The sequence below is a fragment of the Candoia aspera genome, chromosome 4 (assembly GCF_035149785.1).
Source record: "Candoia aspera isolate rCanAsp1 chromosome 4, rCanAsp1.hap2, whole genome shotgun sequence".
In the NCBI taxonomy this organism is placed as follows: Eukaryota; Metazoa; Chordata; class Lepidosauria; order Squamata; family Boidae; genus Candoia; species Candoia aspera.
Window position 1 is genome coordinate 89004945 of NC_086156.1, and position 23752 is coordinate 89028696.

At 37.1% G+C, this 23752-nt stretch overlaps 2 protein-coding genes across 2 annotated transcripts; both read right to left on the reverse strand.

Annotated features, from left to right (window-relative positions):
• Positions 1 to 2406: 2406 nt before the first annotated feature.
• On the reverse strand, positions 2407 to 3390 carry LOC134496409 (olfactory receptor 10A4-like). Its single transcript, XM_063302140.1, has one exon. It carries the CDS (start codon positions 3388 to 3390, stop codon positions 2407 to 2409), a length of 984 nt encoding a protein of 327 aa, XP_063158210.1.
• A 12773-nt stretch (positions 3391 to 16163) lies between these two features.
• Positions 16164 to 18002, reverse strand: LOC134496410 (olfactory receptor 10A4-like). The gene is made up of 2 exons (XM_063302141.1): positions 17987 to 18002; positions 16164 to 17143 (listed from the first exon to the last, which is right to left on the reverse strand). The coding sequence occupies exons 1-2, from the start codon at positions 18000 to 18002 to the stop codon at positions 16164 to 16166; spliced, it is 996 nt and encodes a 331-aa protein (XP_063158211.1).
• Positions 18003 to 23752: the final 5750 nt, after the last annotated feature.

Below are 23752 nucleotides of genomic sequence, written 5' to 3' on the forward strand. Positions count from 1 at the left end.
TCTCTCCATTGCACCTCTGACCTCCTTGTTTCTCAAACTAGAGATGAAAGGGTTTAACACGGGTGTGATGACTGTGTAGGAGAGGGTAAGGGTATCAACTATGTGTCCTGTTAAATACGAAGAATGCTGAGCAATGTGCAGAAGGTCCTTAAAAGTCACATCAATGTGAAAAGAGAACTGCTGTAGAAGTACAAACCCAAAACATACAAAATAGATTTCAGAATTTATTAAACAGGAGATGCAGTATATCAGTGCTATAATTATGATATAAGATATAAATATCTATTGGGGAGTATTTGGCTGAACATCCTGAGAGCTGTGGTCCTACCATGTTGGGGAGTGTTATGGCAGACTAAGTCTGCATAAAATTTGCTGTAACTTCAACTTATTCCTGGATCAATAAAGTACAGGCCAGATGAGGAGGATTTTGAAACAAAGGTATCTTGAGCAGTTAAGTAAAGAATAATGTTATATATCTTTCCATTTGGAACTAATGTATTTGAAGGACTGATATGATTTTGAAACACTACTGTTTGGACACAGTCATTGAACAGACCAACTAAAACCATCTGGTCTTCGCTCATGGTTAATGTTAGTCCCTTTGATTTCAGTAATTCTACAATCAGTATGAACAATTGTTTGGATTCAACACCATACTGATGACAACATTTCATTGGACCCTTGTCTATTAATTTGAATTATTTATTTATTACATTATTTCTATTAGGCTTTTTTGTATAAAAGATTTGCGCTAAACGCATACAGTAAATGTATAAGGGTTGTGTGAAGAATCTTTGTATTTATTTGAGGACAATCACAGTGAAAATATCTTCTATGCATGTAGAAGCAAGCATTGATGACAGGAGAGATCCCTAAAATGCTCACATTGAGTATTCAAGAATTCAAGTTCCAAACTTCTTTGATATGATGGGAAAATGCAGATTTCAAAAATGAAATTTGCAATCTTACCACTTGACTTTAAAAATCGTAAGTCACTGACTCTTGAAATTTAAAATGTGGGGAAATGTTATATTTCTTCTTAAAACCACTACAGTTTAATGTTTAATCAACTCTAAAGAGAGCAAACTATTTCAGTAACTCTGTGAGAGATCAGCATCTGCTTGCTTTTGCCCTCCTTTCTGCAGTTGTTTTCCCCTGCTCCCCCCACCCCTGACTTGTTGAACTGCAGCAGCATCTTAATTATTTCCATGTAGGAGAGGAAGTAAACCTGTACATGTATTTATTATTCCTTATTAATTCATGACAGTTTCACTGGATTTCAAATGTATTGTGAAAAAATAATATGCCCAATGCTAAATAAATACGATAAGCAAAAAAAAAAAAAAAAGCAATTGCAAATGTATCATAATTTCAAAACATATAACACAAATATCGCTAACTATTATATTATTATATGAAACCATTATACACAGAAATGGGTTATATTCAGTTTGTAAAACAAATTTGTATTCTTCTTGAAACTGAGCAGATGCACATCTGCAGTTAATTCCTTCTTGATAGGGTATCAGGAAAGAAAAAAAAAAGTTTCAAACTGTCAGCACTAGATCATTCGAGCATTTACACAAAGACAGTCAGGAGACCAAGATCCTTTAACTGTTTAATGAAGCGAAATGAATAGGACAGAGGTAAAGCTGCGAATGGAAAATTCCTGCTAAAACATACATTTGAACTACATTCCCTTGATTGCTTTCCTTTTCCACAAAAGTATGTCACCCCCCTTTCCCATCCAGGTGCTGCTGCTGGTATATCTCTACTGACTGGCCTTGATGTGAACCATCATAAATCTGGAATAATAATGCAATTCTCACTCCAACTTCACACCCCCTCCCATCCGGCGACAGAGAGTCTACCCCATAGATAAGGAAATGATGGAAGATGCTCCGATAAGGGGTTCTGTGAACCTTTTGATCTGAGGAATCTGACACAAACCTATACATAAAACAATGGAAAACTTTAGCCTGAGAAATGTTAAATTCCCAGTAAAGATTATTAAATGCACCATTTTTGATATTCATGAAAAAAAAATATTTGTCATTAATACACTTCAATTATGTCTAGCATTTGAACCAAAATGTAAAATATAGAAGAAAGCAAAGTAAACTCATTTAGATTTGTAGAAAAATAGATCTATGTTTTTCCAAAACAACTCGTAACAACTCAGTTATGAGTTGTTTTGGAAAAATTAACAAGAGAAAGACAAAGAAATACAGAAAGACAACTCCTTGTCTCTGCTTCAATGTTCAGTAGTGATTTTGTGAGTGGTTAAAGTACATATCACTCTTCTCTTTTAAAAATGATTAGAAAATTGGTAAAATATAAACTAGACGTAAGGAAGTCCCATTACACATCCTAATTTTTCATTATTTCAGCTTTCACAAAGATGCTTTAAGACAATGGCCCAACAATTTTTATTATATTTTGGGCAAAAACTTGCCTACATAATGTTCTTTTCATTGCCCCTTTGACCTCCTTGTTTCTCAGACTATAGATAATAGGATTTAACATGGGTGTGATGACTGTGTAGGAGAGGGACAGGATCTTCTTTGTATCTGGTGAGTACTTGGATTTAGGGTTGAAGTAGGTAGATGTGGCTGTGCCATAAAATAAAGTAACCACCAGAAGATGAGATGAACATGTTGAAAAGGCTTTCTGCCTCCCCTCTGCTGAGGGCATTCTCAAGATGGTAACAATGATGTGGACATAGGTGAGTAAAATCAAGATGAAGGGAAGGATAATGAAGAGCACTGTAGCAGTGAGAGCTTCAATTTCAAACATGTAGGTGTCAGCACAAGCCAACTCCAGCACTGGGGGACTATCACAAAAGAAATGATTGACTGTGTTAGGCCCACAAAATGGCAAGCTGAATATCCATGTAGTCTGGACAGTAGAGACTGGGAAACCAGAGAACCATGATGCAGCAGCTAGTTGGAAGCACACCTTTCTGTTCATAATTTCCGGATAACGTAAAGGGTTGCTAATGGCAACATAGCGGTCATATGCCATTGCAGCAAGAAGACAGCACTCGGCTGCACCAAAGAAAAAGAAGAAATACATTTGTGTGGCACAGCCCAGATAGGAAATGGTCTTCTTCTCCATTAGAAAATTGGACAGCATCTTTGGGACTATTACTAAATTGAAGCAGATCTCTAAGGAGGAAAGATTTCGGAGGAAAAAGTACATGGGACTATGAAGTGCAGGGTCCATTGTTGTGACAAGAATGATGAGGACATTTCCACTCAGAGTTATTGCGTAAAGAAAAAGAAAGATGACAAAAAGAGGTAGCTGAAGCTCAGGGTGATTGGAAAATCCAGTAAGTATAAATTCTGTAACACTTGTTTGATTATTTTTATTAATTAACCATTTCTCCATCTGCCACATTATTTTGGGATAATTTTCTGATAATCAGTTTCTTGTCTACAAGCAGTTTTCTAAACAGTCTCTTTTATCCATTGAGCAAATACATTTCTGTGAACAAACAGTATAAGGAATACCCTGAGTTAATTTTAGACATATATGTTTCTAGAGGCCAAGGGGAAATAGCTCTTGATTCTCCTGCTTAAAGATTTTAAATTATTACATTTCCCAGCCTATCTTTGTCTTGTTCCCTTTTATTTGTTTGTTTGTTTGTTTGTTTATTTATTTATTTACACACACACATTGTTATCTGATAATCTGCATGACCTGGCAACACATTTGTAGAAAATATACTGTGTCAAAATATGGAAGCCCACCTTGACATCTCTCTAAGAACAGTATGTTAATGTGGATTATATATTTCCCTGCATTTGAGAATGGGGTGGAAATCTGAATCTGGAAATAGCCCATCTTTAGCTCTGGGTGGGGTCTTCCACCAGCTTGCAGTTTGGGTGTCCTCCTAGATTCAATTGCTACTGCTTGAACAGCAAGGGAAATTGTTACTATTTTATCAACTATACCTGGTGTGCCAACTGTAGCCTTTTGTGGATCAGGAAGTTTTATGTATGATTACTAATACTCTTGTCACCTCCCAGCTGGATTATTGCAATTCATTCCATGTGGTGCTGACCCTGAAGACCAACTGGGAGCAGCTGGTGCACCATGTGGCAGCTTAATCACTGTGTTAATTTAAACTGCTGTTTCAGTTTTCAAAATTACTATATATCATTATGTGTGCAAATCTATTCACTTTTCAAATGTTTAGCTAAAACTTTTCATAAAAGTAGCTAATTGGATTTGATACAACGTATTACTTCAGTGCTATATTTCAAGGATTCCTATCCAGTTGGGGATCTGACCAAATTGTTCTTGAATGGAAGTTTCTCCCAGGTCCAGTAGTAACCATTCAGATACACAAACAGACTCCAGTTTAATACTGCTCCTCAAGTACAAATAATGAAAAAACTTTAATCATGAATGTAAAATAATAGCATAATTAAATTCACATTAGTCCAAAATATTTAATGTTATTAATAGTGAGATTAAATTGTTAATGTGTATAGTATATATATTTTAAATTGACCTAAAAACAAATTCCAGATTTTTCCCTTAGTCTATAATCTTCTCATTATTAGCTAGCACTATCTTCCCTCCAAAAAAAGATTAAGGAAGAACATTCAGAAAGTTTTCCAGCATGCAGAAGTTTGAGATAATGCTTACTTGATTAATGGTTTGATGTCCTCAGTGGATGGATTTCAAACAACAACAACAGACCAAAGGCGAATTTTTCATATACTTTTCCAAATTACATCAGATCCTTGAATTCCTGAAATGTTTCTCCCACTGAGGCAAGCCTGCAAAATGCTGATGATGCAAAGCATGTTTAGTACCAAGTTCAGCAGCTTAAAATTATCACAACATATAAGTTATGTACTGTATTTTTGCAAGACATTTATCTATTTGTTTGTTATGCTGAATGTCCATAAATACAAAAAAAAGGACTTTAAATCAACATTTAAATGTTTATTTACATGAAATAACTTAAAAGGGGAAAAACAAGCAAGCATCAAGTAGCTAAGTTTCTTGACTAGCATACATAAAAGAGATCTGACCTACTGGAAGTGAATTAAGCCCAACACCTTGTAAATATTTAGCTTCCAAAATGGTGTTTTATCCATGGGAAGAAAAGAAAATATACAGATATTCTCAGCATGGATGAAAAACCAGTGACACTTCAACAGGCCTAAACTCCATGTCCACTGTTACAGATAAATGAAACCTGAAGGGAGGAAACAGTTTTTCTACCTCTGATTTATACACAGACGAGTACATAAAAATAGCATTTTGGAGGACCATTTTGGAGAGTTTTGGGCCCATCAGTCATGTTTACACCAACCTAATGGATGATTTGTGCCAAGAAAGAGATAGGGACAGTGTAAACCTGTTGATTCTCTTCTTTGCTAGCTTTAATCTTGAGAACTTATTGATTAAGACTGTAGGACTTCCTATCCCCTATACCAAATATTTTCCTGATTTAAGAAGAATAAAGACTTCTAAAATACTTTTGTGTATGTGTAAAGATGAAAAGTCATCTTTATTTCTCGCTTAAATACTCAAATGCCACACATGAATTGGTAAAATGACTTGAGAATTATTAAAGAAACAACAGTCTAACCTGGTCACTAAAGACATCTTCCACAAATTAGTCACCAAAGAAGGAAAGACAAAAGGAAGCAATGAAACAATTCATTGGTTGCAAGTGCTGAATGCTTGAGTTTCCCCTCCAAATCAGTAGCAGTCACCCCTGATTATTAAGGCAAAAAGATTTGAAGGATCCTATGCCCACCCCACAATCACTCTTCCTCTGAGTTTGGTTCTGTTTCTTAATGGTGGCTGTGTTAAACTTCCACTTCTTTTAATAAGCTGCCATCATTCAGAGTTTTATATTCACTCTGAACACAACATATAATTAAGAAGGAAATAAATTTAAATATTTAATCAAAATATCCCCCTGAATACAACATATAATGGAGATGATTAGACTCATTCTGTGAAGAATGCTGTAGCAGGATGAGCATGAAGAGATTTTTTTTTTAAAAAAAAGTTTGATAGATGTTCTTCGCTCATGATAGTTGAGACAGGTCAGTTTAATTAAGTGCTTACTTTACTTGATACTAATGAATTTTAAGTTATTATTAAAGCTACAGTTTCTCTGTCAAACTTGTTAGTGTTTTCTTAGGTGATGGGTTCCTTTGTTTAAGAGATAATCTCTTAAGCCTATTTATTCACACAAAACACCCTAAACTTTCTTTTTCAAGTAGAATTTCAGATTTTTTTTTAATAATAATTGAATTTTATTCCACTCATATTGGCTAACTCATTTTTCTTTAGAGGTATATACACTACATTTAATTCCAACTCAAAAAATGATAATGATAATATTGTAAATTTAAAACTTACAGTAAAACACAGTTTAAAAATACAGTCAAGAAATATAAATTTCCATTCTTGTGTGTAAACACTGATAGCTGCTTGTGACATTTTATACATACAGTAGTAGTACTGGTTATATTACTTTGTTTAGTGCCTAATGGGATTAGAGTCTCCCCTGACACTCGTAACTCCCCAGAATGTTTAACTAGTTAAACAAATATTTCACCAAACATTTATTTTGTTTAAGGTAGCATAGAAATATATTTTGTAAATGACGTTTACCTACTCGCAATGTGGTTAAACTAGAAAATTATGAAAGCATATATAATTGACTTTCCCAACAAAGGTAGTGTCTTAACTCTTCAGTACTGTATGAAATGAATTCTTGACTTGAATTCTGACTTGAACTCTGTTTTATTTCCTGCCATTTGTAACAGTTATGTTGGGGTGGGGTCAAAAAAGTCAAGATGGCAGCTGCAACTGTGTGATTGAAGCTCCACTCCTTTTTATGTCTCTTTCCTTACTTTCTCTAGCCTATGAACAAGAAATATTTTTTTTCAAGGAAATAGATCAAGTATATAAACTATCAACAAGAATTCTTTTCCTGAAGTGTTGGAATCAGAGTGGCTCATCAGTCCCAGATTACAGAAGAGAACAAATATAGCCTTGAAGAAAATATGTGGCAGCCATTACAAAGACATCAACTTATTCTGGAAAGACAGGAGGGGGTGAGGAAGAAACTCAGGATTGGCCTATTTTGATGTCTTGTGTGTTGGTGGGAAGGAATGAGAACCACTGTCAAGGCTTCAAAATTCTGTTACTGTAGCCTGTATCAATAAAATAGAGTTCTGGTATTGCTTCTGGTGTCTGTTTCTTGGTCTACCTCGAAGCCCTGACATCAGTCTTGAAAGCCTCACTACTCTCTATCAGAGAGGCTTGGAACCTCTGTTGAGGTTTTCCTACTAACAGATTAAGCTGCTGTTGTACCTAGTCATTTTGGCCGGGTGAAAAGGTTGCAATTGATTGTCTCCTCTCACGTGCTTCATGCAAATCACCTGGGGGAGGAAACCTGCCCGGACGTGTTCTTACTTCCTCTTTTTTTTTTTTTTTTCTCTGCCGGCAATGTAGCCAAGCAAGGCTTGCTCCAGGGGAGCTAAGTCCTTTAAATGTTTTGCTTTTGTTTTTGCTTTCTGTAAATAAATTATTTTTATAGAAATGCTTGGTGTGTGACTTTTTTGAGCACTCTCCTGGGCTAAAGGCTTTCCCAGCATCTGCCAACAACCTCAACTTTGATCATGAAGGTGGCATATAATTCTCAGGGTACCCCACTGCCACTGAACAACTTGCTGAAATGTTATTACAACAACAAGCATGTGTTATTTGTGAATCATCCAGGCTCCAGTAGGTAAACAGAGAGAATGAACCAAACACTAGAAGAGTACCCGGGTGCTATCTCTCTTAACAGCAGAATAATTAGATTGAACTGTTGCCTCTTGCAATGTTTGCCTATAACAACTACAGTAAGTACATTGTTCCATAGGGATGTTTCCTTTTCAGACAAATTATGGTTATTCTACACATCTCTGCATCTTGTCCTCCAGAACTTCGCATCTGCCACTCCTCATGCCTCAGGCTTTCTGCAGGAGAGGTGAGCTGCTCAGATCCTCTTAAAAGAACAGTTAGATTTGGCAAGGGATGCAACAGAACAAAGCTGGATTTGCAAGGACTGTAGATGAACACAGGCAAGAGGATGCCAAGCATGGGGAGAAAATTTGGTGTGGCTTTCCATGAATTTGGAGCATGGGACCAGGTTACCTGAGGGACTGCCTCTTCCCCATTACATCAACCCATCCCACCCGATTGTGCAAAGAGGGCATGCTATGGACCCTGTTTGTAAAAGAATTTCATCTGGTGGGATCCAGGAAGTGGGCCTTCTCTGCAGTAGCTCCCGCCCTGTGGAACATGCTGCCCCCAGAGATTGGGCCCATCGCTCCTGGCCTTTCGGTGGAGTCTGAAGACCTGGTTCTGCCACCTCGCTTGGGGTGGAGAGGGGAATAGAGCTACATGGGGATGGTTGTTATAGACCACTCCTCCCACACTTGGACGGTTTTAGATGCTTCACCACTTGGATATTTTATTCTCTATTCTTTATTTCTATTTATAGTACTTTTTACTGTATTTTACTTTTTGTATTATTGTGATGGTTTTAATCAATTGTTGTAAACCGCCCAGAGGTCTCTGACGGGAGGAGATGGGCAGGGATAAATTAGATAAATACATAAACAAACAAACAAACTTTTTGCTTCTGCCTGACCATCCCAAAAGTTATCTCACAAATTTACCCCATAGCCTTTTGTCTGCAATTGCCTGCTTCTATGAGGGTCAAACTGACTTCCTTCCATTGCTGCTTGACTTGCCACTTGCCTCTCGTCTACTCAAAGTGTTCCTCCCCACCCCATCTCTCTGGTTCAGGCAGATAAGGAAGACAAGTATGAAGTAAATGCATTCTAGATGCAAGGGGGACATTTGGAATGTCTTATTCATTGGAAGATCTATCTTGAATCTGAGATGTCATGGAAAAGCACAACAAATTCAAACCTCACACCTTGTACAACAGCTTCATCTGCAATTCCTGCATGAGCCCCAAACCAGTGATCTGCCACCACTATTAACAGACAGTGAACCTCAGGATAAGGAGGACTCTGTGCTTCCCACCATGGCACATTCTCCAGTACAGGCCATCAAGCAACAAGAAGGAAGTGAGGTCTTTCCAACTCCATCTGACTTTGCATGACAGAGATCATTTTGTGACCTTGAGGAGCTGCCAGGTGAATGAGGGGGGAATGAGTCCACTGTGCAACAAGGAAATACGGGGACTTCCCAGTTCTGATTCTGCATGGTAAGACTTATCTAGGGATCTCATGGATCTGCCAAGCAAGGCTGTGGGGAATGAGTCTCTAGTAGGGTTCCATAACACTGTGGCTTTTTTTTTTCTTTATGCATAGAAGGGAGACCAGATCTAATAAGAGAGGTGGTATAGAGAAGTACATAGATAACTTAAAAGAAAACATGAAGTAGCTATTACCAAAAAAAAAAAAAAAATCATCTCAGAGAGGAAAGAGAGGTAAGGAAGAAACTTAGTGCCAGCTGAGGAACTCTGGGAGTTGAAGTCCACACATATTAAAGTTGCTAAGGTTCAGAAACACTGATCTAGGCAATTCCAGGCTCAGTCTTGCAAATGACAGTAGAGCAAAATTTCTTATTGTTAAGAGAGTACTGAATAGTTTGTATGGAACAACACGGAAACCTATCATTGTTATATTTATTAATGTTTATTTGAACATTGGCTGCCATAACGTTTTGAAATGATCAGAAGAAGAAACTGCACTAGTACTTGTGAGAGTGCTGCACATTTAAAAAATGTGTCTCCTTATAGCGGCTCTGCTGTAACAAGGCCAAAAATCCAAGATGGTGGATGGGACCACATAACTGAAAGTCTGCCACTTGTATATACCTCAAATCATACAGACACAGTAAGAGAAAAGGCTTTGATCATAGGCTACCATCTTGGTCTTTTGCCCTGCCCCGCACAGATGCCACTGTATTCTGAGTCCTAAAGACCTCCTTTTCCCAGCATTCTTTTCTGATAGATAGATAGATAGATAGATAGATAGATAGATAGATAGATAGATAGATAGATGATATACCCCATTTGCATATCTTCATTTTACTGGAATGTTAATAGTTTCTTTTATATTCAGTGTTACCTTGAAAATACTTCTTCCCTTGACTGCTTCTCCTAAATATAGCAGAATGATGAGACACTATTTGCATTAGTTGCACCACTTTGGTTCATCACTGCTTCATCTTCAACTTGCAATATTACTGAAGAGGACAACTTGTGCATAATTCAAAAGGTTTTTTTTTTTTTTTTAACTCTTTAAAGTGAGCTCAAAAATAGTAGGAAAAGTATAATAAATACCCTTAAAAATAGTAGCAGTAATTGATTTTTTTAATGAAGAATTTTAAAATAACAGAACCAGTTTATGTTCATTTTGTTAAGTAATTGTATATACATCTTGAAACTGCTACACAGATGTGGTTTTATCAATCCCTGAATGTTCATTGAAAGGAGACCCCCAAAAACTGTTTGACTATAAACACAATGCATAGAACACGAACAAACATTAGCTCTCCGAATATATTAAAATCCCATTTGCACAACCCAACCAACATGATCAAATATGTTACCTCTGGTGTTCATTCAGTGCATGTGTGAAACAGTGCTTTGTCTTATCAATATGCTTCACCTATTGCAATTGTTTCAGTCAACAATTTAAAGGGAAGCAAAACCAAGCCAGCTATATTTGCAAACAAGGAACAATTTTACTCTTTTGGAAAAGATGAACAAGAGTAAAATTAGTTAAAGATAAATGGTCTGTGCTTCAGTTTTCACTGTTACTCTCCAAAACATTAAATATACATTTCACTCTTTGCTTTGAAAATGTGTAGGAAACGGGTGAAATATCAAAAGGTATAATAAAGTCTTCACATACTGTACATACTGAAGTTTCATAATTTCAGTGTTCACTTTCTCACCTAGTTTTGCAACAACGGCCCAACAAATTTTATTTCCTTCTGGGCTAAGACATTACAGGTAGTCCTCATTTAACAACCATTTGCTTGGTGATGGTTGGACTTACAACAGTGCTGAGGAAAAAACAAACAAACTTACAACTGGTTCTCACACTTACGACCATCACAACATCCCACAGTCATATGGTCACGATTTGGGCGCTTGACAACTGGTTCAATTTATGACTGTCGCAGTGTCCCATGCTCATGTGATTGCCATTTCAACCTTCCCAAATGGCTTCTGGCAAGCAAAATCAATGGAAACTGCATGATTCAGTTAATGACTGCTGCAAAAAAGGTCATAAAATCAGGTCAGATTCGCTCAATGATCCCCTTACTTAGCAACTGAAATTCTGGCCCCAATTGTGGTTGTTAAGTGAGGACTACCTGTATTCTCCAACATAATGTTCTCTTCACTGGATCTTTGACCTCCTCGTTTCCCGAACTAGAGATAAAGGTTTAACATGTGTTAAACCTTTATTTCCCTCTTTGTAGGAGAGGGAGATGATCTTCTTTGTATCCAGTGAGTACTTGTACTTAGAGAAAAGCATATAGAACATCAACAAAGAATTTGCTTCCATATTGTTGAAATTAGAGTGGCTCATTGGCACCAGAGGAAATGTTGAGGTCTTTCTGTTCTTGCTCATATTCTTTTAATAGCTGAGAGAGTTGTTAAAACAGGATTTAAGTCCTCACCTTCAGCAGTCTTACAGGGTAGATTTAGCATCCTCCTCCTTCAGAAATGCATGCACTCTTCCAGAACAGGAGCAAAGGAGAAGGTAATTCTTCTTCTTTTATACTATATTTTTATTCAGACACTTGTTTTAAGTATATTACTCCCATTTTTATGAAACTTACATAGACTGGTTTTACATACCTGTAAAAGAGATATAACTTTATCTCATAAGGATCACTGTATTACAATGTTGTAAAATTCTGTGCAATAGTTTGAGCTATGCATGAGATGATTTATCCTCTACAAAAGATAGCACTGCTTGCAAATGATAATTGAGCAGAATTTTATTCTTATTAGGAAACTGTTGAGGATTTTGCAAGGATAAATTCAGAAACCTATTCTTCTTATCCTTATTGATATCAATATTTTATTTCTTGTTTTGCTTTTATTGCATCATGGTCTAAACTGCTTTTATTAGCGCTAGGACTTGTGACAGCACTGCCCATTTAGAAATTGAAACTTAGGTAATATTTCATGTGGCAAAGATGTGCATTTTTACAAGCACCTCAGCAACCGGAAGGCCAGAAATCCAGGATGAACCACCAGACTCAGGTTATCCCCCTTGTACATGTCAAAATCACACATTCATACAAATGGGAATGGCTTTGTTTATAGCTCCATCATATTGACTCCCCTCTTGATACCAGTTCATTCTAAGTCTCCCCTCCTTTTCTAAGCTTTTTTCCCCTTGAAAATAAATCCTTTCTATATCTATCCCATTTAGAACACTTTGTTGTATTACAATGCTTATTGTTTATTTTGTATTCAGTGATACCCTGAAAATGCTACTTCCTGCTTGACTGCTTCTTCCAAACCAGTGTTTTTCAGATTTGGAAACTTCAAGATGTGTGGCCTTCTTCTCCCAAAATTGCACAGCCAGAAATTCTGGGAGTTGAAGTCCAAACATCTGAAAGTTGCCATGTTTGAAAAATACTGTTCTAAACAGAGCAGAAGGATGAGACAGTAGTTGCTGTCTTCCCCCGGCCCTGCCCTTTTGGTCACTCCTACTTGTTTCATCACTCAAAAATGTACAGGCATTTGGAAGTGAGAATTCAACCTACTGAGGGGAGAGGGGAATCAGCCAGAATATTGTCAGCACTTGACTTTGGTGTAATTTCATTTGTCAATCCTTTTATAATAACTGCCTTTCAGGAACTGATTCAACTTTGAAAGTTGAAAGTCTATAGTTTGGACTGAGTCTTTGAATTGCATCGATGTAAGTAGGTCTTGAGTTCCAGTTAACTTAAGCCCCATTGATTTCACTATGACTGTACACTCAGTACGAACCACTACATGGATCCAACTGTATCCTTAAGATGTGATTATTTGCCAGTTTTTAATCATTCATATTCATTTCATTTTGTTTGTTGTTTATTCGTTTAGTCGCTTCCGACTCTTCGTGACTTCATGGACCAGCCCACGCCAGAGCTTCCTGTTGGTCGTCAACACCCCCAGCTCCCCCAGGGACGAGTCCGTCACCTCTAGAATATCATCCATCCATCTTGCCCTTGGTCGGCCCCTCTTCCTTTTGCCTTCCACTCTCCCTAGCATCAGCATCTTCTCCAGGGTGTCCTGTCTTCTCATTATGTGGCCAAAGTATTTCAGTTTTGCCTTTAATATCATTCCCTCCAGTGAGCAGTCTGGCTTTATTTCCTGGAGGATGGACTGGTTTGATCTTCTTGCAGTCCAAGGCACTCTCAGAATTTTCCTCCAACACCACAGTTCAAAAGCATCGATCTTCCTTCGCTCAGCCTTCCTTATGGTCCAGCTCTCGCAGCCATATGTTACTACAGGGAACACCATTGCTTTAACTATGCGGGCCTTTGTTGTCAGTGTGATGTCTCTGCTCTTAACTATTTTATCGAGATTTGTCATTGCTCTTCTCCCCAGGATTAAGCGTCTTCTGATTTCCTGACTGCAGTCAGCATCTGCAGTAATCTTTGCACCTAGGAATACAAAGTCTTTCACTGCTTCTACATTTTCTCCCTCTATTTGCCAGTTATCAATCAAGCTGGTTGCCATAATCTTGGTTTTTTTGAGGTTTAGCTGCAAACCAGCTTTTGCACTTTCTTCTTTCACCTTCATCATAAGGCTCCTCAGTTCCTCTTCATTTTCAGCCATCAAAGTGGTATCATCTGCATATCTGAGATTGTTAATGTTTCTTCCAGAGATTTTAACTCCAGCCTTGGATTCCTCAAGGCCAGCTTGTCGCATGATCATTTCATTTTAAATGCTTTCATTTTACATTATACCAGACTTTTGTTAAATGTTATATTTTTACTAACTGAAATCACTTCCAGTTAATGATTGTTCTTAGCTAATTGAAAATCAACCATTATAGCACCATTACCATTGAACTGAGTTTAGATAGTGGTTTTAATATGGTTGTATCCTTGCTGTTTTTATTTATATATTTTTTTTTATTGTTATTGCTGTTTTTAATTGCTGTGAGCCTCCCAGAGTCACTTATGTGAGACTGGCAACTCTACAAATTGAATAAATAAATAACTTCTGCGACAGATGATGACATTATTTCTTTTACCAAACTTTCAAAGCTAAGGTTATTTTGATTGTGATTGGTTGAAAAGGAGGATCTTCTTGCAACATTAATAGAGAAAACAACTTGGACATATCTTTGTTCTGTTTTTTTGTAATTTACAACTGTTTTATTGTGTCATAAATGCATTCTTTAAATTGAGTTGAGAAGTAGTCAAATCAAATTATCCATTCAGTTGTATCCGACCCATGGCGATTCCATAAGCCAGCTCTCTCCATGATTTCTGATCTTGTACAGCTTCTTTCAGTTGCTTTATATTTTGGCCTGTGTCTGCTCTGATTGCATCCAACCAGAGCATTCAATGGTGTCCTCATTGTCTTTTCCCACTGACCGTTCCAAGCATAACGTCTTTCTCCAACAATGTTGATCTCACAACATGACCGAAGTAACTATGTCTTTATTTTTTTTCCTTCTAGTGACATCTCTGGTTTTATGCACTTCAACACTTCTTTGTTATCTTTGCAGTCCAAGGGACATGCAAGAGCCTCCTACAACACCATAGTTCAAATGAATCAATTTTCCTTCTATCCAACTTTTTCATCATTAAACTTTCATAGCCATATGTAGTTATGGGGAACACGATAGTGCGGACTAGTCTACACTTAGTCGTCAAGCTGACATCCTTGCTTTTCCAAATCTGATTCATAGTCATCACTGCTGTGCAACCCAGCATGATTTGGCATTTAATTTCTTGGCTGCATTCGTCATTTTGATTGACCAGTGATCTTAAAAAGGTGAATTCTTCCATGCATTCCATCTCCTCTCCATCAATTACTATTTTGATGTTTCCATTCTTTGCAGTTTTCATGAGTTTTGTCTTTTTGATATTCAGAAAGAGGCCAAACTTCTCACTTTCTTCTTTGAGTCTCATGATTAGGTGCTTTAGGTCTTCCTGGGTTTCTGAGTGGAGGGTTGTATCATCTGCATATCAAAGGTTATTGATGTTTCATCTGCCAATTTTTACCCACATTTTTGATTCGTCTAGCTCCAGTTTCCTGATGATCACTTCGGCATACAAGTTGAATAAGAAAGGTGACAGAATGCAACCTTGTTGCACACCTTTCTCAAACTTGAACCAATCAGTATCTCCATACTGAGTTCATACAGTGGCTTCCTGATTTACATACAGTGATTTCACCAACTTCACCAAATGTAAAGGCACACCAAGGTAATAGGCAGAGCATAAAAAATATGCAAAACAAATAGTAGCAGCAGTTGGAAATACATATACATACATACATACATACATACATATATATATATATAATTAACTAATCATTTGGCTCAGTTTGTTAAACAAAGGTATATTCTTGAAACTAAATGAATGTGCTGTTAGTCAATTTTTGAATCTTCAGCAATATTAACACATCATTTTGTAATACAATATTCAAAACAACTTTAGCATTCTAACTCTATATAGAACAAGAACACATATTAGTCCTGTGAATATTGTTAAACTCCAAATTTCACAATCCAGCCAGTATAGTTAAATATGCTACCTCTGATGTCAATGAACAGTTTAGTGCATGTTTGAAACAGTTCTTTGTCTCATTAATATATTTTAAATATTGCAATAATTTGAGCCCAGAGGGATAATTTAGAAGGAAAGAAAACCAAGCCAGTTATATTTGCAAGTAAACCTTTCAGGGAGGAAAAAAAAAAAAAAGAGCAGACAATTAATTACGTAAAGATAACATTCTGTGCTTCAGTTTTTATCCTAACTTTCCAAATGGCTAACTAAACATTTCATTTTTTGCTTCTGAAGAATAATTAGAAAATGAGGTAAACTATAACATGGATATACTAAAGATACTTCACACATCCTAATATTTCATTTTTCAGTGTTCACAACCATGTCATCTAGCTTTATGACAATGGCAAAACAAGTTTTATTTTGTTCTGGGCAAATATTCTCTGATATAATATTCTCTTCATTGCACCTTTGACTTCCTTGTTTCTCAAACTATAGATAATAGGATTTAACATGGGTGTGATGACTGTGTAGGAGAGGGAAAGGAACTTCTTTGTGTCTGGAGAGTACTTGGACTTAGGGTTGAAGTAGGTAGATGTGGCTGTGCCATAAAATAAAGTAACCACCAGAAGATGAGATGAACATGTTGAAAAGGCTTTCTGCCTCCCCTCTGCTGAGGGCATTCTCAAGATGGTAATGATGATGCGGACATAGGTGAATAAAATAATGAGGAAAGGAAACACAATGAATATCACAGTAGCTGTGAGAGCTTCAATTTGAACCATGTAGGTATCAGCACAAGACAACTCTAGCACTGGGGGACTATCACAAAAGAAATGGTTAACTGTATTAGGACCACAATATGGCACACTAAAAACAAACATGGCAGAGACAGTAGAGTTAGGGAAGCCTAAAAGCCATGATGCAGCAGCTAGTTGGAAACACGCCTTTCTGTTCATAATTTCTGGATAACGTAATGGATTGCAAATGGCAACATAGCGGTCATATGCCATTGCAGCAAGAAGACAGCACTCAACTGTACCAAAGAAAAAGAAGAAATATAACTGGGTGAAACAGCCTATATATGAAATGGTCTTCTTCCGCAAAAGAAGATCTGCTAGCATCTTTGGAACTATTACTGAATTGAAACATATATCTAAGGAGGAAAGATTTCGGAGGAAGAAATACATGGGATTTTGAAGTGCAGGGTCCACAGTCGTAACAAGAATGATGAGGACATTTCCACTCAGTGTGATTGTATAAATAAGAAGGAAGATGACAAAAAGGGGTACCTGAAGCTCAGGGTAACTGGAAAATCCCATAAGAATAAATTCTGTAACAGTTGTTTGATTACTTCTTATTACTGACATTTTTCCTGGCTGTAACATTATTTGGGGTGTGATTTTCTGACAATGTTGATAAATTATTTTTCCACAAACTTTTTCTTTGTCCACTGTGGTAGTTCCTCTCTATGAGCAGATAATATACAGGCAGTTTTCCAAACAAACTTTGTTTTTCAGCTCCTGAGTTAGTTCCTTTCTGTAAGAAGATGATGTAAGAAATATCATGAATTAATTTTAAACATGTACTTGTTGTTGTTGTTGTTAGGAGAGAATAACCCTATTTTTTACCATCCTTCTCCAATAGCGTGGGAACACTATTGTCCTTCAAGATCAGGGAAAGAGGAAGAAATGTTAGAGAAGTTTTAGGGATGCAGGAATTTGGTGCAATGCTTACATTATGAATGACTAGTGACCCCCAGTCAGCAAGTGGCAAAAAGCATAAATACAGGTAGCACAATCTTTCCACAGCTTTCCATTACACATTGTCTGCTTGCATTTTTGGAATATTTTTCTCCAACAGAGGCTATCTTGCAGAATGCTTACATTGCAAAGAATTGTTAAGTAAAAGAAACACAGTGCTTAAAAATCACAGTATTAATACTTTATGTTCTTATGTACATAGGAGATAGGAAAAATATGGATCTTCTAAGCATGGATGAGAAATTGGTGCCTGAGATGAATCTATATAGTATATATTTTTGATGTTAAAGATATTGGGTGTTGAACTTAATAACATTTGGGTGGGCTCAATGTTGCTACTTCTGATTTACACAAGAATAAATTAGATATTGCTTTGGGGGTCCACTTTGCAATGAGTTTCAGAGCTGTTAGCTAGAAGCGTTAGGTCATCCTGCTGAGTCTCTTAAATTTCTCACTGGATTTTATAGGCATTTCAATCTTTGTCTACTTTTCTTTTTTTGGAACTTGCTTGTTTGACACTGTAGGGCTCCCACTTCCTAATACCACAGGCGTTCCTGATTTAAGGAGAGCCAAGACTTCTAAAATGCATTACAGAATAGCAAGTCATCTTTATTTCTGGACTAAATATGAAGACTTCATGTACAAATTGCAATACATTTGTTACATGTCTTGCAACACATTTGAAAGCGATTCTTTTAAAATCCCTCTAACTTACCGATTAATTAATCTCTAAACCATTTTCCACAAGATATTTAACCTAAAATAGGTGGGAAGGGGAAAGACTGCAGCAGCAGACAGTAAAGTATTTCAGTAGATGCAAGTACAGAATGGTGCTATCAGTGATTTTCTACCCCACATCAGTGGTTGCCATCTTTGATTCTGAAGGCAACGGTTTGAAGGGTTTTTTTCACAATCTTATTTTACTGTTTGGTGTGATACTGGTCCTACTGTTTGCCTGGTTTGGGTTCTTAATCACAGCTCCTGTTATATTTTCCTTCCTTTATATATGCTGCCATTATCTAGAACTTTATAGTAACCATTTAAAATTAAGCAGGAAATGATGTTAAAGGTTTAATCAACATTCTTCTTTAAAGTCATAATGATAAGACAGAGTTAAACCTCACTCAGGTTTGTTAACTCCTATTTTATAAGGTAAAGGTAAAGGGTTCCCTTGACGTAAAGTCCAGTCGTGTCCGACTCTAGGGGGCAGTGCTCATCTCCGTTTCTAAGCCTTGGAGCCGGCGTTGTCCGTAAGGACCCGTCCGTGGTCATGTGGCTGGCATGACAACACGGAACGCCGTTACCTTCCCGCCGAAGCGGTACCTATTGATCTACTCACATTTGCATGTTTTCGAACTGCTAGGTGAGCAGGAGCTGAGACTAGCAACAGGAGCTCACCCCGCCGCACGGTTTCGAACCGCCAACCTTCCGATCGGCAGCTCAGCGGTTTAACCCGCAGCGCCACCGCGTCCCTTCCTCCTATTTTATACTACAGTGTATATACTGTTACATAGAACACCAGGTCAAAGCAATATATATTAACATTTTAAAAATAAAAGCTACAGTAAAACTCAATGTACAAATATAGAAAACAAAACTAAATTTTCACACTTACCTGTAAGCACTGTGGACTGAGTGTAAAATATTGTGCAGCTTAGTATTTTTTGTATTAGTTCATTTAGTTCCCATGAGTATTTGAGTTCACCTTCCCACTTATTGCTTCCTAGAACAATTACATAATTAAACAAATATTTCACCAATTACTTTCTTTATAAGATAGTATCAATTTTTAATGTGAGTTTCTATGTAAGTTATCCCTACTTCTCCATGATTATCTTCTCCATTATTTAGATGTGTTCATACTTCACAAGCAGGAGGAGGAGGAGGAGGAGGAGGAGGAGGAGGAGGAGGAGGAGCAAGGTAATACTGATGATGTTAAAACAGAAGGTCAGATTCAAGCAAAATGTTGGGGGATTTGAAAATGACTCTGCTCACGGTATCAAAGAATAATTTAATTCTCATAAAACAAAAAATAAACAAACAAACAAAACCCAGCAAGTTTTAATTTGAAAAAGGCCAAACATGTATTGATTTATTTTGCTCTAGGTTCAGCTAGATATTTCATCAATTAAGAAATATAAATATGTTAAGGTAGAAAATTACTGTATTTTCTACAATTAATCAATTACTTCTCTCTCTCTTTCTCACTCTCTCTCTCTCTTGATTTGGTTAATTGAATGGCTCAATTATCAGTAGTCCAGAAAAAAACAAATATAAATTTAAACTCCTGATAATTGTTTTATTTCAGTTAAAAGTTGATTTCCTTGGTCTTTTGCTTTGAAAACTCCAGTACATAAGCTCCTGTACTATTTAGAGATCCAGAGCATTATTGTCCTTATGAGGTTCACTGATAAGGAGGGATTCTCACATTTGTATTATTGGAAGGGTACCTCTGGAGAGCTACTTTTAACTTCTTATTTCTTACTCTCTTCTCCCTGTCTTTTTTTTTTAACTGTACCCAATTGGATTGACCCAGACTCAAGAGAGACACAAAAGCACTGGACCCTGGACAGGTAGTTTCTTTATATCTCCTATAAGGGTTGAGGAGATGTTTTATTTTGTAAAAACAAACATATAAAAGTGATATGTGAATGCTTCCTATATTCTGATCTATTGCTATCCCTATACTATTACTATGATAATTACTACTACAATATGACAATGTTTATACTCTATACTATTATTATTCAATATACTACACTCTATACTATTACTATTCAATATACTATACTCTACGCTATTACTACTCATTACTATTACTTGTTACTCTATTACCTATTACTCTGTTACAATTACTTTTATATTATGCTCTATACTATTACCAGTATGCATCAATGTTTCTTTCTTACATCTGTTCTGCCTTAAGTCCCCTCTCTCTGAGATTCCTTCTTTTTCTGTTCATAGAGCTCTTGAACCTTTTTTATGTTGACCTTTATCTTGCTGTGTGGCTATACTTCTTTTCGTCTCTTCTGGACCATCCACTCCTTCTGATGGAAAAACACCTTCTTTCCTTTGGCTGCTGTACTCAGTTTGCTGGTGGCTGCAGAGCTCCAAAACACACATCTCCTCCTCCCGTCTCCCCTCTCAGCTGTGTCAGGGTTGCAGATTTATTGGCAACTCTGCTGTGCTGACACTGAGGAGAAGGCTCAAATGGGAGGGAAGAAGGCCGCATAGGGGCTGGCAATTTTGCTAAGGAACCTGCTCTTCCATGCTCCCATTGGGGGGAAAAAAAGTGCTAAAGCCATACCTCTGGGTTTTAATTATCATATTGGAAGCAAATTATCAAGAATTTAATCAATAGAGTTAATTAGAGATAATGAAGGCAAGAGAAGACTTTGATCAATGCCTACAATTATTTCAATTCCTGTATTGTTCATTAATTCTTATTAGGCTCTTCATTTATTTCCTAACTGCAATATTAGTCTTGTTCACTATATGTGCACACAATCATGAATGCATGTAAAAATCAAAGACAAAGTAATATTTGTTCTTCCTGTTGGGCATAAAAATATATATTCTATTTAATGCTGTAGATACCTTGCATTATTTTGTGGAACCAGTGCTATGGAAACAAGCACTCACTTTGAGGTAACATGATGGAAAATGTGGGACAATTTAATAGATTGGTAACTTTATCATAACCATTTTGAGAGAAGCCTAACATCTAAAACAAAATTAACACACATTTATTGATTGATTGATTGATTTATAAATGTATGAATAAATAGATAAATAAAACAAAATAAATAAATAAAACAAAATTAACAGACATGTGTATAGGCACTAATAACCTCATGTTGCTATTACTGTAATGTGTTCTATATACTGCAGCTCTACCCTGGCGTCTGGTTCAGATGTTATAACTGCTACTGAATGTGGTGGCCATGTTGCAGAATTAATCACCTGTTCCTGTGTAGATTATACTTACAATAATACAGCCATGGTGGCTACCAGTAAACTACCAGACTTTGTTTAAGCTTCAGGCTATGATACTAATATATCGCTTTCCCCAATTCTAAACCTTCAGAACGATTAAGAAATTTCTGAGGTGGTCCTACTACAAACACCACAAAGTCCAGATTGCCACGTTATCTCTTGCAAATGAGCTTCCTTAGTGGTAATACCTGCTGTTTACAATTCTAGGGAAATTTACTATTATATCCTTTAGATAACCACTAAAGATCCATCATTTTATCCCGTGTGAATGACAGAGGGATTTTTCCTCCTTCCTATTAAATTTTAATCACGTGTTTACCAATAATCATTCAATTATTGTGACTTGATTATTTTTATTTATTAGTAATATTCATATTTTTACTCTGTATTTATTCTGTTTTTATACAGTATTTATATTGTAATTATGTGTTTTAATTTTGATTGTAAACTGCCCAGAGTCCCCTTTTCAGGGGAGATGGGCGGTGATGGAAGTTTGAAATATAAATAAATAATAGCCCATCCCATTCCTAAACTGCATTGAGATATAAGAAGGTGTATATAAAACGATTCTGCCATATACAGAGACTGTACAGTTCTGGTACCACATTTCCAGAAGGATGTTGCTAGGTTATAATGGGTTCAAAGGACGGTGACAAAGTTGATACAGGGATTAAAATTAAATCCCAAAAAGGTAGACAAAGTTATCTGCAATCTTACAGTAGGTCCACCACATATGGAATGGATTCTTGCCCGACTTGGCTAATCAAAGCAGCCAGTGAGGGGACTGGGAATTGGATCTAACTATATTCTATATCTCTCTGTGGGAAGAGGAGATGCCAGAGGACCTTAAAGAGGCACTGATTTGCCCACTTCTTGAGAAGCCAGGCCTGGACCTAACAACATTACACAACTATTTTTTTCTCTCTAATATTTCATTTGGGGGGAAGTTTTGTTTTATTGATTGATTTAAAAGATTTATATGTCTGTCCATCTTACAATGTAAGACTAAGTGGCTAAGAAAAATCAAAGTTATATACTATAGTAAGAATTATACCCACACCCTGTTCATGTCTTGTGGCCCAAGGCCTGGGGAAAGAGCTAGGTCTTCCCATCCCTCCAAAAGGCAAGGAGAGTAGAGACCTTCCAGATCTCAGGAGGTAGACTGTTTCATAGGACAGGTGCTACTACAGAGAAGGCACACATCCTAATTCCCACAAAATGTGATTATTTGTTAGAGGGGACTTGGAGCACTCCTACCTTGTCAGATCTGGTGGTATGAGCAGATACTCTCAGGAAAAGGCAGTCCACAAATAACTTGGTCCTGTGACATTCAGGGCTTTAAAGATAACAACCACCACCTTGAAGGTAACTGGGAGCTTTTGTAATTCATCGTGGTGTTATACACTACTGGTGTAATAAGGCAATTCTTGGAGCACCCAGAACTGGGTGCTGTGCTCAATTCTGAACCAGCTGAAGCTTCTGGGTAGTCTTTAAGGGCAAGCCCATGTAGAGAACATTGCAGTAGTCCAATCAGGAAGTGGCACATTCATAAGTGACCAAGAGCAGGGTCTCCCGCACAAGAAGGATGTGTGCAAAAGCTCCTCTAGCCACAATTGCCACCTTCTCCTCAAGCAGGAGCTGTGAATTCAGGAGGACTCCCAAAATGTGAACCAATTTCTGCCTGGGGAACATTACCCTGTTAAGAGCTAAAGAAGACAAATCTCCAGATTTTGGGACCCAAAAACCCAAAGCCACTCCATCTTGCTAGGGTTGAGTCATGGCTGGTTCTTCCCCAACCAGACACTCACAGCCTCCAGGCACTGGGTAAACACCTGGACAGCATCACATGCTCAGACAGGGTGGATAATACTGCAGCTCAAGCCAACAAATGACCTTACTTAGATGTAGAAGTTAAACAGGAGTGGCAAGAGAACTGAACCTTTCTACATAAAAGATGGGATGAGATGAGTTGGCTTCTCTGTCTCCCTTGTGGTGGTCCTAAATCCCTTTTAGAATCCTTCATGTATCTCCCAGGGAGATCTTATTTGATACATGTTGCCACCAACCATTTTTTCCTAGAGAAATCTTTTCTGGCTTTGAATGAGTAGGAAGAGGTTACCTAGCAACCTCTTGCCTGCTTTCCATCCTTATGTGTAGATTAACTGAGCAAGGAGATGGATGTACTAAAGTTAAATCTTTGAAATTGAAGGTGCTGATTCAGTAAA